The sequence below is a fragment of the Ambystoma mexicanum genome, chromosome 6q, assembly GCF_040938575.1.
Source record: "Ambystoma mexicanum isolate Mex_15411 chromosome 6q, UKY_AmexF1_1, whole genome shotgun sequence".
NCBI lineage: Eukaryota > Metazoa > Chordata > Amphibia > Caudata > Ambystomatidae > Ambystoma > Ambystoma mexicanum.
Window position 1 is genome coordinate 730707722 of NC_090937.1, and position 15871 is coordinate 730723592.

Here is a 15871-nt window from a genome sequence, read left to right on the forward strand (position 1 = left end):
ACAGAGTTCTCTTATTCCCCTTGGCCCTTTCTCAACCCATGTGACCCTCCAGCAGAACAACACCCCCAAGGTCAGGATCAGATAGCCTCTTCCTTTCCCTGGCCACCTGGGAGGAGACTTTAGGTGGAGTAGTTGTGAGGACTCTACAGGATTCATCACACCACATCCGTCGAGGCGACAAGGTGGATCAGGGGCACTATATTTTATATTTAATAATATGAGTGAGTATGGGGACCCTGCACGATTCAGCTCTTTATGTCTATCTGTGTGGATTTACATTCACCTAAGGCGTCTGCTGATTTCTTTCTGACTGAAACCAACTCGGGTCTGTTCTTGATACCCTGGCAAACACTTGACAACCGTGTAATAACTATTGAATAGTCATAGGTGTGTAATCCCACTAAAAAAGTTAAGTAATATCAGCATACACCAACACCCACTGTGTAAATGTTGATATGTCAGGTGGCGCATTGCACATGTTCGCCACGCATTATCACATGGATTCCTTGTATTGGCAGGACAGCTGTTTCAGTCATCTAGAGTTTCTGCATGTAGGTTCCACATGCTTCCCCCTCCTCCAAGTCCTGTACTTGTACTGCTTTGGTAGCCTTTCTAAGTAAGGAATCAGTGGGAAGATGGAATCCACTATGGAAACCATTAGAAGAATGAATTAGTTGGTTGGCTTAGGTAATGTTATTTCTGATGGATTACTCCCACTTACCCCAAATGTCTCATCACCTTCTTAGATACACCTCGTACTGAATGCCAAAGACCTGTGGCAATTCTCTGGTCTCTCTCAAATTGAATTGCTTAATTGGGCATAGAATTGAGCAAAGCAGTGAAGGCATGGCACCACAGTAACAATTTGCTTTAGACCGAAATCACCCAAGGAAAAGGTTCAAATTCACACTTTTCAAAAGGTAAGCAACCAGAGACCACAAAACTTGAATGCAGTGGCAGGGAATTTGCAGGAGGATAACACAATTCGTTATCATCAGCGTGCCCCAGTCAGTAGTGCAGTAACATTTGGGAAATACATCAGTGCAAGGCCACTCCCAGGAGAAAACACATTGCATTGAACTATCAGCATGACATGAGCCTTATGAACAATAACAGTTGATCACTGTTCAAGAGGTTTGACCCTAGATGTATAGTGACTGATACCTGGATCAATATTTGATTCATGAAAAATATTCAGAGTAGGAGATTTTTCTCTATCCACAGTTGAAATGTAAAATATGAAATAGCACCTAATAGAGAGGTTCAAACTCTGCTCTCAAGGCTGCCCCCTTTCCCGTGCTGTTTTACATTATATTGTACACATGTGCCCATCTTTAAAAAAAAAAAAAAAACTATCACACATTTCAATCAAATTTCATTTTTGGATCTTTGAGGCCAAAGCAGATTACAGTTAAAAGAAAAAATGAATAGCACCAACAGAGAAGTTTGAACCCACCTCACAATGCTACTGCCTCTTTTCAAAGTTAGTCTTTTTCTCTTCCACAAGCGTTTATAAAATGAAAAGGACCTCACAATTCTCAACCTTGTGCATGAGCTGTGCCATTTATCTCTAGCACCACGTTGTGCAGTTACTTTTCTTTTAGGGGCATAGACTATGGAGGGAAAAAAGAAATCTGTCCGAGATTGGCTCCCTGAGCTCCTGGGCATTTTATCGCTACAAAGGGCACGTCGCCCGATGGCCAATATTACAAATGTCAATGATGAGAGCTGGTACATGGATTTTCACTGGTTCAAAAGGATAACTAACTCTCCTTACTTAATGCCAAAATGAAACCTATTTACTGTACATGTTATACACCATTTAACAATGGTTAGTTTTGCGAATAACAATTCCCCAATATTAATTTGAGATGCAGTAAATAGTACCCCAAATGTTTTTATTTTTTAAATGAACACTAGCCAACAAAATCTGTTTGATTACTTCAGCAGAGCCTGGCGGCTTCATTCTATTATGATGGCCATGATAACATTGTTACATTCTCTTCAGAGGCCCTGTATTTAAAATTGACCTTTTCATTAAAAGATGGTGTTTCATGTATTTTTAAAGTCTGTTTATCAAACCAGTCCTATCAAAGTGTAAACAACTGTCATTGAAATATAGTTTCTAAGTGTCTCGGACTTCTTTTAACTCACAATAGATGCAAACACATACAGCGATGTTGATCTGGAAACCTCTGAAGAATGGGAGGTGAAGACTATCACAAGCACTTTGAAGCAGTATTTGAGGTGAGTGTTGAAAGACTGAAGTGTAGCGTTCCTTGATTACATATTTATTTTTCCGCTTTTCCTATTCATTGTATATAGAAATATACCAACCAATACTATTCGTCGATATGCACACCACTTTTGCTGTAACTGTAGTTTAAAGTTTTCTTGAAGACCCGCATCTCAGGAATCTAGCATTATCATGTGTTACGGCCACAACCAGCTACTCAAAGATGTTTAGTTGAAAGCTGTTGTGTCATGTTATTTTGACATTCATAAAGCACTTAATTCCCATAGTGGTGACCTTGTTACACAGAGTGCTGTGCTGTAGTGCAATGCGCACCTAACTGGCTTTGTGGTAGACCATTGTCCGAACACAGCATACATGTATTCATACAGATATAGTAACTGCAAAGCTGAAGGACGGTCCTAAGGCTGTTTATTAATTTAAATGATACGCTATAGATGGAGCCTGTGGTCTACATTTTCCGGTTAAATAATGTGAGCCTTCTGTTGGTTGTTGAGAGTTTTAACTGGTGTTGAATTCCAGTGAGAAGTTAGTTGATGCTGTGCAACAGAATTGAGAATGTGCTAGGTCGGTAGTAATGCTTGTGGTACTCCTTTCTACACTTGGAACTCTATAATTGCAGTTAATGAAAGAAATGTGAAGGGCTTACCTTGTTGTGTATGGTTTCATCAACAACCTTACATTTGCTTCTAGGCAGCATGCTCCATACAGAACACAATTAAAATACAATTTGGTAAACCAATGTGCATGTTTACTTGGTGGGCAGTATTGCCTACTTTGGAAAAACATAGTAAAAATGTTGACCTTTGTAAAGTGATTACGACTCACCCCTTTGAGTGCCATAGCTTGTGTACGTGTCTACATACATACACACGCACACTTTATTTTACATAGGAAATCGTTGAAGTCCCTCCCCTCTGGGATTAAACCATTCAATAAATCAACACATTGACAGCATTTATCTATTAAGGACATTAATAGAGGAAATGCAGACAACTTGAAACTGAAAATAGGTTAGAACAAAAAGCTTTAATTGCACGAACAGGGGTTGGAGCAAAAATACGACCAAAAAAGGATGCGTCTCCGAAACGGCTCCAGGAACGTTCATCTGGGTGAGCCAGGTTTGTGATCAGGGGAGCCCAAATTCCATTGGGTGTGGGATTAGGAGTACTCTAAACAATAGTGCTGCGTCGATCCAGATTTCCTAGATCCGTGATCCAGCAAAAAATCTCTTCCCAGATATTGAATACATTTGCAGCCCTCTATAAAAAAAAGAAAAATAGCACAGAGCAAAAGAGAAGCAAGGAAAATTGTGTTGCTTGCTCAATTTACCTATCTTACCTTCCCATCTGCTCTCCCCTTTCTATTATTTCCGACCCCCCTTCACCTTTCACCATTGTCGCCTTCCTTCAGCTCCCCTTGCCACCCTTCCACCAGCTCCCAGCATGCCTTTCTTGGCCTGGCTGGGGAGAATCAAGGGTGATGCCTCTTCCTCATCTGAGAGGGCTGAGAAGTGAGACCCCCCCTAGTCTTTGTAGAATCTGTAAGGGTGCAATAGTAAGACTCTGACACAGAGGGTTCATGGTGGTTGGCATACACCTTTATTCAAGTGAAAAAAAAGGATATCTTGCCTTAACTTAGAGGGGTTGCTCTGCCTCAATCGAAATAAACTAGTGTAACAATACGGATGTCAAAAGAAAAAGTCCCAATGTCGGAATCCTAGCTCTGTCTTTCCCACTCGAAGTTAAATTAAATGAAAAGATCATCTTTCTAGCCCAAAGGGGTGACTCCCTTCCCCTGGACAAAAAGACAGTTCTGGAATTTTCCGTTCCTCAAAGGTTGGGGAATGCCTCCCTTCCTCAACCTTCCTCACTCTTCTCGTACAGTCCAACTGTTGGGGGATGCACTGCGCTGGCAAGCGGTCCTCTCAGAGCATATGGGATCGAGGTCAGGGTCTCACCACCTGCCCCTCAGTCCCCCTTGGGACAGCACAAGTCCCAAGGGAACAAGCACTTCTCCACACGCCGCCAGCAGGGCACAGGCTGCCTCAATCCAGCTCCCTGGAGACACAGCTCCCTAGCCACGCTGCAGCCCCTCACAAGCACATGGCCAGCGTCTCGGCACGCCGCTCTCCTCTGGGTCCTTCTGGCTCCTCTCCCTTCAACTCCCTGCCCCAATGCTTCTCAGCTTATTTCTGGATACACAGCTCTGAATTTGTCCTCATCGGTCCAACCGCTTAAAAAACAACTTGTCTCACAATGGCTCAATGGTATGCACCTAGAAGGATTTGATCCACAACTTTCATACTCTACAAAATCCTTAGGCTTCACCATTGACAGCAATCTATCCTCCAGAAACACATAGCCAAGAAGGCCCAAATAGCCTGGATCAGAATCTCTACCCTTTGAAAAATCAAACCCTTTATCCTGCGACAGGAGTTCCGGACCATAGTGCAGGCCCTTGTGGTGGCGCAAATCAAAGGGGCAAATGCTCTGCTTACCGGGCTCCCAGCTGCACACTTGTCTAACTTGTGCGCCATGAGGCCTATGGGCATGTGGCGCGTTATAAAAATGAATTAAAATAAAATAAATAAAAAGCAGTCCACCACGCTGCATCATGTCTTATTAAGGGAGAACGGAAATTTGACCGAATGTCCCCCATCCTACGTGAACTACATTGGCTTCTACTCCAAGCCAGGATACTGTTCAAGACTGCATGTATCATCTACAAAGCAGTCACGAGTAGCACAGCAGTGAACCTGGTGGCTAAGATCCACATGGATTAAGCCCTTCTTAAATAACAGAATGAGAGTATTCTCTCCATCAGATGCTGCTGACCCCGTTCCCATCACTTGTGGAGTGCCACAAGGATCCTGTGTCTCCCCTACGTTGTATAATGTTTTTACCAAACCTTTATTCGACATCCTGGACCGCATGGGTGTCATCTACACCAACTACGCAGATGACACCCAGATACTGATCCCACTATCTGGCAACTATGACTCTGACAATGGGCCTCATTCCGAGGCTGGCGGCTGCGGAATGAACGGTGCTGGTAAGGCACCAGCACCGTTCATTCCGGGCCTTCAAATTATGAATTCTGCAGCGGGTCCCGCTCTGGGTGCTTGGCCAGACCAGACGTGCAGAGTGGGAAACGCTAGCAGTACAGGATGCTAACAACGGGCCTGTCATTAACAGGCCCGTTGTTAGCATCCTCCCCATTTCCATTGAGCCCTATTGGGGCTCAAGTGGGAATGGGGACCTACCGGATCCGGGTCCCACGAAAGGGAATTACTGGACCCTCCAAGGTCGGAATGGCCCGGTAAGTCCCCTTTTGCGGGACCCGGACCCGAGTTTGGGGGTAGCCATGCTGCTAAAAAGGGCATGGCTACCTCCAAATTCGTAATGAGGCATAATGACTTACTAAACAAAATGTACCTAGTCATTCAGGCCTGGATGGCCACCCATAGCTTGTGCCTGAATGACGAGAAGACTGAAAATCTCATACTAGGCGCCCCCATCTATCTAAAAAAAAACTCAACCCGAAATACACTGCGTTCAACATAGACAGCAACCCGATTACAATGGCCAAAGAAACAAAAACCCTAGGCTTCCATCTCGATTCCGCTTTAAACGTTAGGAAACAAGTCAGCGCCACTGTGAAGACCACGGCCTATACCTGCAAACGTATTCATGCATGCAAAGCCTATCTGTCCACAAACAGCTGCATGATCCTAGCAGGAGCACTAATCTTGTCTAAACTCGATTACTGCAATGCACTCTATGCAGGAGCAAACTAACAAGTGCTAAACAAACTTCAAACCTTGCAAAATAATGCATTAAGAACCGCTTTGGGCATTACAAGAAAGGACCACATCTCTGAAACAAGAAGGAGCCACAGATGGCTCTCTATTCAGGATAGAATCTACTTTAAACTTGTCAGCATCTCCCACAAATGTCTCAGTAATGCTGCCCCTAAATACTTGACAAATAAAATCACTCTAAAAACGTCATCCATACCTACAAGCTAACTCCTTCTGCATCATCTCACTACGCTTTAACTTAAAAAGAGTCAGAGGTACCAGTTTCCTGGTACAAGCAGCCTTAGCCTGGAATGCCCTCCCACTCAACATACGTATCGGCCTCAACTTCCACAGTTTCAGGTTCAATACCAAAAAAAGGCTCCTCACCAATGACACTACTGCCCTCATGGTCTGAGTCTGCAAATAAGAGTCTACCTGTTCCTTCTACTTGCACTTACGACAACTCTTGCTGACAACTATTCTGATGCATCTCACCTCACTGACAAATGTATCCCCTGTACGTCAGCTGTGTTTAGCCTCTATTGTATCTAACCGTTAGGTCTCCATCTACCTACCACCCTCCCTCATGTCTATCTATTTTGTATTAATCTTTACTTGTATGTACTCATGTATCCTAACATGTCATGTAAAGCGCCCAGATACCTTAGGGTGTGGCGCGCTGCATAAATAATAAACAAGCAAACACATATCTGGTGGTGCACCCTCTTCGCTCAGCATATGGACCAACCGGCTTGAATCACAACTCGTCGGCAAAGAGAGGACCCAGAAACCATCCTTCTCTTGTCATGCACCCACCCTCTGAACTCGATCCCAGTGTCGAATCGAAATGCCCACACAATTCTCTAATCTGGCTCTTTCAACACACCTGACCAATGGACACACATACTGACGCACAGACCTCGCAGTGTTGTGCTACTGTTAAAAGATGCCAGCCCAAATGCCAGCTACCCACACTCTGTACAGTGCTCTGCTGCTCTTGAGCTAGGCCCGTGCTTTAAACAATAAAAATGTAATTCTAAGGGAACCTACTTTTAGCAGGTGAGGCATAAACGTGCATCTTTCTAGCTCGGGATGGTACAAATATGTGTTAAAGTTTGGTTTTGAATGCCTAAAATAATACTCAATTTTATACAGATTACTTTAAAAATGCACAGGTCACATGATAAACCAACCTGACAATGTTTTCATCGTTGTAGAAATGTGTTGATGAAGGGTAAGGGGGGCATTTTGTTTTGAATCCTGAATTGCACAAAGCGGACCAATCTTGTTTGCACTGTTTTGCAAAAGGGACCATTCATTAATATTGTTTCCACCAAGTGCTGGAAAAGTAAAGAGTGAAACACAGGCGAAAAAATCAGGGGCCTGTGTGCTGCGGTGCAGCCTGTGACATGGCTGCCTTCTTCTGAGGCTGCCGACCACTGTCTGCTCAGTAGTAAGATTGCCCTGGTCCTACGCTGTGCTATCTGCTGCAGTTGACATAATCCATTGTCGGAACCTGCCAGCAGCATACTGGCAGAGTCTGAGACGCCAGGTACGACCACACAGAGAGATATCCTACAGTCTCCCTACTGATGGTAGCAGGGGCGTTATCTGATCAGGTACTGTGGATTCCTAGGTATGGGGTGTGCCGGCCCCAGCAGTGATCCTGCTTGCTGTTGATCCCCTCTGGCCCGCTCTGCGACTGGAGTTCTGCAGCCTCACATCGGGGTTGTTGGAGCCCCAGCAACAACATCCGGAGGCGGCCGATCTGCCTTTGACTGGGGGTGAGGAGCGCAGATGGTGCAGCCTCCCTGCTCTTGGGGTGCCCTGGGGCCCTGCTGCTTCTCCGGACCTGAAGCTTTGATGGCTCCTGTTTGCCCTGGGGGCTGGTAGACCTCTGGCAACCTGCCTGTGCTCCCGTCAGGGAGCCTACACCACACATCCTTGCTCAGCTCCCCGGCAGGGGCTGCTGGGTGCTTGGGAGGCGGTGCATGCCCCGGACGAGACCACAGGATCTTGGATTGACCTACTATGCCCCATCTGGAAGGTTAGCGCACCAGTGCCCCACTGCCCATATAGTACTGGTCTAGGATGCGGAGTCCTGCAGTGAGCAGCTGAGGAAGTGCTGTGCCCTGCCCCTGAAGGGTTGTGGTATGAGCAACTTGGTGACAGTTACCACTGCAGTTGTGGAAGCACTCCCGACGGCCCTGCTTGTGACAATCTATACCCGGTTTAACTTACTTGGCCCCATTTTCACTGCATTTCTCAGCCCTCTGGATATCATGCTGGTTCATGAAACATGACGAAGGGGAGTGGTGGTGCAAAAAGCAGAGCAATATGGAAGTGTTCACCGGCCAAGCTCCCAAGACCCGCTCCGACCCGGAGGCAGAAACCAGTGGCAATCGAACAAGAAAGACTGCGACGCTCCCGACCTGCTCCAGATCTGGGAGTGCATGCAGACTGGATTTCTCTCTAGACACAAAGCTGGATGACAATGCGACCACAATTGACAGTCTGAATGCCAAAATGGAGTGCGAGAGCGCCATGGTGACTGAGGTGGAAACCCGAATAAGAATGGCAGAAGATGACATAAATGCATGGATGGCCTCGACACATACACCTGAAGAAGGCCCTCCAAAAATGTGATGCCAGAGTTGCGCTCCAGGCGCTATAACATTACAATTGTGGGTCTGCCAGAACAAGTGGGCCAGGATCCTATGGAGGTGCTGGTTGAAGAGCTACTCAAAGATGTGCTCGGGCCGGCACTTCACTCTGTTATGCTTGTGGTAGAAAGAGACCACAGAACACCAACGACTAGGCCCAAACCTGGGCAGGGAGAAGTGTCCCCTGTGCTTTGAATCTACTGTGATACATATTTACCCAGACTTCTCAACCGCAGTGCAAATGGAGCGACACTCATTTAACAGTGTCAAAAAATTGCTGAGGGATCGCACCACGCCTTATGCAGTGCTCTTCCCGGCCAGGCTGCACATCCAACACAGGGGCAAGACCGTCTTCTTTATGCTTCCGGAGGAGGCCATAGGCTCTGATTGAAGCAAATATTCCTCTTCCTCAACACTCTGTGGTCGTCAAGGTCCTGCAGCTGGATCAAGGGGAGAACAACTAGGCGCAGAATTCACCTAGTGGCTCAACACTTGCGCTGGGGCACATTATTGTATTTGCTATATTTAATAATCCTGTGTCTGAGTAGGATGTTGCTGGTATTGCCGTCTCTCAGAAGTAATGGCAGTGGTCCCCGGTATGCTGTGTTGCTGTGTTGGGTGGTGGTGTTGGGAGGGGAAGGGGCTGACATCACTGATTGGGAGGGGGATGAGGGAGAGGCAGGCAGTTTTTTATTGGGGTTTCTCAGGTGTTAGAAATGTTGGCTTGGCAAGTACATTCTGGTTGTCTCTGAAATCTGTTTGATGCAATGCACCCTGTTTGTTGTGGATGGTTCCGCTCATATTAGGGGATGCAACCACTTTAGGTATCTGACATTATGGCTTTTATCAGTGCCCTGAGTTGGAATGTAAGTGGATTGGGTAATGTAAGGAACTCATGGTGGCAAGAGTAAAGTCGGACACAAGTGATCACAGTTCAAGGGTGTTTATTAAACTGTATAATGAATGAGAATAAAACGCATAATATAAAGCTAAATCTAAGATGGCAGCAAGCTACGACCATCAAATAATAATAAAGCAGTCCTAGTAGTGTCTTGTCAAATAAAAATGGGCTATACTAAAAAAACCTATTGCCAATCCTTGCAACTAACTTACAAAATAGTGTGGGATAATTGTCACGACCCGGGACCCAAAACCCCACTGGCATGGTCACATGCCAAGTAGGGTTAAGACTCCAGGTTCACTTGGGGTCCCAAGGGCCTTGCACTATCCTCGTGGACTCTCCTGGAGTCAGTCCTGGCGCCTTTGGTGCTAGGCTCATGTTCAGATTGGAACACTGTCTTGAAGGGACTACTTTTTCATTGGAGGCCTGCAGCCAACGTGGAGGCACCCACACAGCCTAGTTCCTAGGACCAGACTGTGCGGTGCAGTGCTTCGGGTGTGGTACCCCGGACTACTTTACCTGGACTACTTTACTAGAGGGCTATATAAACCACACCCAAGTTCGCGTTATTCTGTAACCAGCAGCGTGACGCTCATCGTGTCCAGAAACCAGAATCTGGCGATCCTTGGACAGCGGCCCTTCAGAGGAGACAAAAGAACATCATTAGCAGTCTCTGCTTACCTGCAACTTTCCATCTGCCGATTATCTGTCTTCCTGCTGCTCGCGGTCTTCCATCCAGTCGGCAGCATCATCGGGACACCACGCACGCACCGGAACGAAGCACCTGGAGGGAGAGAGAAAGAAGGACAACGTTAAAACAGGTTACTCACGGAATTTCTGGCAGTAATCACGAGAACCTCACCTCGCTGGGCATTTCTTGACCGGCTCCGCTCCGGAAATCTTCACACGCCCAGAAATACCATCGCAACCTAAAAAGGAATAAAGAATACAGGTTAGCAAAAGAAGACATTACCGCGATGCACTTCACGCTTAACCTACCATCCATCATACGCTCCTGCGTCCATCATCCTGGTAGGAGCCCGATCAAAGCTGCGCATCCACCTAACCTCCGTGCACCTAAGGGGGAACAAATAAGGAAAAGATATTAATCGCAAGAAAGGAAAGCAAGGACATTGTAATACTGCTATAACCAGACTTGCCTCCTTAAAGACACTTGAATGGGTTAGCACCAGTGAAGTTAAAGGAATGGTTTGCCCAAAATTTTTTATTTCAAAAATAGATAGCGAATATTAAAAAAAAAAAAGATTGGCATTTTTTTTTGTTGAAGTCCCTATGTAAAATTTTGAGCAATTCAAGCTCAAAGATAGCACATGGGGGCATCCATTTTGTGAAATGGATGCCCGCCGCTGTGCTCGCTTTGGCTTTTGCGGCACTAATGAAGAAAAAGCCAGCCAGCTGTAGTAAACAAAAGCTACCACTGGGTGGCTTTTCCTTCATTGGTGCCGGGACTCGGAGGACGCGGACCGGAGACTACAGGCAGAAAAGCTGCAGCTGCATCTCGGTAAGGAGCCCGGAAAACTTAGAAAAAAACGCAGCTTTAAAAACGTTGTATTTATGTTTGCGGTCGCTTTTGAAGCGACCGCAAACATAAATATAACGTTATTGTGTTTGAAAACGCTGCGGTTTTTCTTTCTAAGTTTCTCAGGCTCCTCCGCAAGAAAAACCGCAGTGTTTTCAAACACAACTGCGTTGTGTTTCTGCCTAAATCTGCTTTCCCATTTGGGGCTTTAGGGCTCCCTGTGAGGAGCCCTAAAGCCCCAAATGGGAAAGAAGATTTAGGCAGAAACACCGCGGCATGTAAACACAACCGCGTGGTCTTTCTGCCTGCCTTTGCTTTCACTTTGGGTCTCCGGTGCTCTCCTGGGGGAGCACCGGAGACCCAAAGTGATAGCCACGGCAGGCAGAAACACAATGCGGTTGTGTTTGAAAATGCTGCGGTTTTTCTTTCTGAGTTTCCCAGGCTCCTCCGAACCACCCAGTGGTAGCTTTTGTTTACTACAGCTGGCTGGCTTTTCCTTCATTAGTGCCGCAAAAGCCAAACCGAGCACAGCGGCGGGCATCCATTTCACAAAATGGATGCCCCCATGTGCTATCTTTGAGCTTGAATTGCTCAAAATTTTACATAGGGACTTAGAAGAAAAAAAATGCCAATCGTTTTTTTTTTAAATATTGGCCATCTATTTTTGAAATAAAACATTTTGGGCAAACCATTCCTTTAACGGTCTCCCAAACCCGCAGAAAACAATGCGCCCCTGCAAAGAAGGCAGGACGGAGAGCACGCCAGACATTACAACAAGGTGAGGAGTGGGCCATCAGATCGAATCCAGAGGGGAGGAAACTAAATCTGTTCCTAAGTCCAGTCCTCTTGTGTTTTCAGGCCCGACCTCCATAGAAGGCCCCATCCGGAATCGAGAAGGGTCCAGGGTGAATCTGGCAACCAGGGCATAAGGGCGTCCCCGTGGATACCAGGTGAGCGTAATAATAATGTTCTCAAGAAAAGAAACAAGTGTTCACCAAATTATATGTCAGGATGGTATGGTTGAGGTCTCCCTTCCCCACATTTTTAGCATGGGACAAGACGGGACTCTTGAACACAACACACTCCTGGGCCTCACCAGCACGAAGTTATAGTTCCTTGCAACAAAACCAGGATCTTCTGGGGCCAAGTCTCTTTTCATGAAGTGTCTTGCCTTAGAAGGCCTGGCGGACAATAGACAACAAACAAAGTATCTTCAATCAATCTTCACGTTGGGCGATTTCTCTTCACCCTTGGATCCTCCTCAACCGATCCTTCTTGCAATGCGGGCATCCCTCGGTCGAATTCACTACGGCCTTTTGCTCAGAATATTCCACTTGTTTTGTTCACAATACTCAGTATCTCTTTAAACAATCCTCTTGGGTATGGGTCACAGACTTAACATTGTACTAGGTGTTTTACTCAACCCTTGTATGACCACTTTGACCGGCTCTTCTAGGATCTGAAGTTTTAACTAACGGGGACCAGACACAGTCTTTCGATTGAGTGCCCACGTGGCGCAGGACCACTCTGCAGCTTGTCTCCCCCTGGATTGTTTCAACAGTTCTGCAACTCGCAGTCCTTGTTCTTGATTCACATGATGTCGCCACCTGCAACCTTCATTCAACACAGTTCTGTTTACTATCAGTTCTCCCTGCGACTCACCGATTGTGATGAAGCGCTTGGTATTTCTTGTCTCTGGAGTCAAGGGCGGTACTCCCTGAGCACCCCTCATTCAGGTGATCCTCCCGCACTGGTCCACACCCAGGAACTGGATCCAATAGCGATGGCCGTGCCCTGGCCACCTGGATGACATATCCCCGGGGACCAGCGGGTGAGACAACTTCAGGTGTCTCACAATAACTACTCAAAATCAACAAAGTTGCTGGCATATATTAATAGACATAGGGTTAAGTTCTCTTCCTTCAGGTGACACATGCTACGGCTGGGATAAATGCTGGTTTTGCCAGAGCATGGGGGCAACACAGATTTTTCTCAAATTACTCCTCCCAATCTAGAGTGGTGTTAGGGAGAATTCTCATTTATGGCTAATTTCCCTCACCTAGTGAGTCCCCCAGCAAATTTGCTGGACTTCTGGAGTTTATTTTTCCCACTTGGTAAGAGTGTGAGCTTTTACCCCACTCTTACCTATGTTTTGCCATGTGTATTTCTCTGTTTTTATGATTGTGGACTCTGAAGTACACCACTTCAGTAGCCCCCTTCTTTCTGTGTGTCACCCAGCACCTTCAGTGCCGTGGCACAGGGTTGTCTTTGAGACTTCCCCTGACTCCATTTCTGAGGCTGACTACAGTCCCCCCAGAAAAGGGTAAAGTTGCCATTAACTTTACTTAGTCAATCTACCACAGATCCAGTACACCCCATCTTCCATGGAGTACTGGAAAGGGTTCATTCGTATCCCTTTTTATCTGTACCTCCTAGTGCATTGTTTCGCTCTTTTAACATTTAGACTTGTCTGGTGGCAGTGGTAACTACCCTAACTTTCCTACCGCGTTTATATTAGATAACATTGGTATTGTTTTTGGCTATTATATCAGCCTCGAACAAAAACCCGCCAGACCAAATCGTCTTTCTTTTGGCTCCGGTTAGGTTTATTGGCAATTTTGTTTGTTAAAGTCCTTCTTGTGTTTTACTTTGTGCGGCAAACTAGGTTCGCCTTCTTTGTTTACCGTCTTTTGGCAGGCTTCTGCTCAGAAGCCCTCCACCAGGCGCCTGGGTGTCTACGTGGGCTGAAGGTGAGGGAGGGGTGTAGTCACCCCCTGCACATGGTATCCTAGGAAACCCAAGTCGCACTTTGCCATGATTGGCTGAGGTGGTTGTCTGGGCTGGACAACCCCCCTGCTGGGTTATTGACAGCCAGGCTGTGTGAATGGGGGTTTTGCGCATAAAAGGCAGGTCTCCTGGGCTAGAAGTCAGAGAGTCGCCACTGGAACTACAAGGAACCGAAGAGAAGCGGAGAGAACGATGGCTGCTGCAACTATCCCTTCCCGGTGAAGCCCTGAGCTATCTACCCTTCAACGACTAAGAGAAGGTCCAGTCCAGAGTCTTCTTCCCTTGAGCCTGGTGGGGATAACCAGCTCATCTTCCACAGCCAGTGGATCCTCTTCCTTGGTCGAAATCGCTGCACACAGCTGTAGTGGTCCGGATAGCCATTTGAAGAGCCTCTCCTGTCTTGAAGGAGCGCACCTTTTATTCGTTGTCGCTGCTGCCGGCCTCATCCCTATGTGGTGCAGACCCCCTTCAGACATCCTCCTTCACAACGAAGCTCCTGGAATCGTTGGTCTGCGGGAAACCAACTGGAACAACTGCCAGGGCACCAGCTGCACCATTGGAATAAGGTACTGTGTTCTGCTTGAGGAAACTGGGTGAACCCATTTTCTTCATTTCCAAGGCTTGCCCTTGTCTTCCCTCCTTCTTATACCTTTTGCTTCCGAACATTGACAATATCGAAGTACTCTTGGCTACGTTGAATCGTGAACTATCTGACTGTGTGATCTTCGGCAACAGGCCCCCGGTGTCACTTGACCCTGGCTCCGGCCCTTTGACTTTTGAACTCTTGTCTCTGAGTGTTTCTCGATTCTGTCTGCCTAACCAAAATATTACCTGTTATTTTTGCCTCAAACTCCCTCTGGGTATCTCAGGTGCTAAGTATGTTTTTGCCCCGGTAGCATTTCATGTCACGGATACGCGTTTATTTAGTAGACTGAACTGTCAAAAAGTGATCGCAATCGTATTCACGGTAACATGTTTTGTTCATAACACCGGTTCATTCAAACACAGGGTACTTACCTTGAGACATACTGTACAAAGTGAATTGGTTAGTTGTAGTGTATTTGACATGTGGTTTGTGTTCAAGTTTAATAGAAGTGTTGTGTTTATAACGAATGGTTTAAAAATAAATGTACTTCTATTTTTCTACCTGAAACCTTGAGTCAGTGTTTGCTTGAGTCACAGTAATTGTGGTCCCTTTGTGTAATCTCTGCTACTGCTCATATACTCTTGAGATAAGCCTGGCTGCTCCGCCACTGCTACCACTCTGACGTAGTAGTACAGGCTTGTACCAAAGGTAAAACTTGTATTGCCACCTGTAGTCTTAATTGTGCGTAGTGGTCCCTAAGGGCACTGCACAGGATTCTGCCTAACAAGTGGTTATCACGCTAATGCATACGACGCTCAAATTCACCCTACTGGCAAACCACCTGGACCACAATGGCCGGTACATGATCACACATTGCAAACTACTTGATATGGAAAACCTCCTTTTGAACACGTTTCTCATAACTGGATAACCTGGGTTTTTATGAGACAATTGCGGGTATGTTAGCGCTGTACCCACTCACTCCATATTTGAGGAGGTGACCTAAATACCATATTTTACATACAGCTGGACATGAGGGGTAAGGCTCCTAGACCATTAACAAGGGCGGCACATAGCATACTAGGCCTCGTGGCCAGACTGGGGCTCTGCGATGTGTGGAGAACACTGCACCCTCAGGCACAAGACTTCACATACTACTCTACGGTTCGTGACATGGCCTCTACAATAGACATGTTCCTGCTGGTGGGAAGGGTTGGTTGTTCATACTGAGATATTTCCACAAACATTTTTGGACCACTTGCCAATACTGTTGCAACTAGATCTGTGGCCCCCGGTTTGGAAACAGATGGCCTGGAGGTTTAAACCTGAGGCCCTGCA

General features: G+C 46.3%; 1 protein-coding gene across 2 annotated transcripts in view; it reads left to right on the forward strand.

Annotated features, from left to right (window-relative positions):
- The window catches only part of ARHGAP10 (Rho GTPase activating protein 10), a 2208119-nt gene that overhangs the window by 1432368 nt on the left and 759880 nt on the right, over nt 1-15871 (forward strand). For both annotated transcript variants that reach the window (XM_069631250.1, XM_069631251.1), the window contains one exon: nt 2160-2247. In XM_069631250.1, the coding sequence (XP_069487351.1) occupies nt 2160-2247 (88 nt within the window). The remainder of the gene's footprint in view (nt 1-2159; nt 2248-15871) is intronic.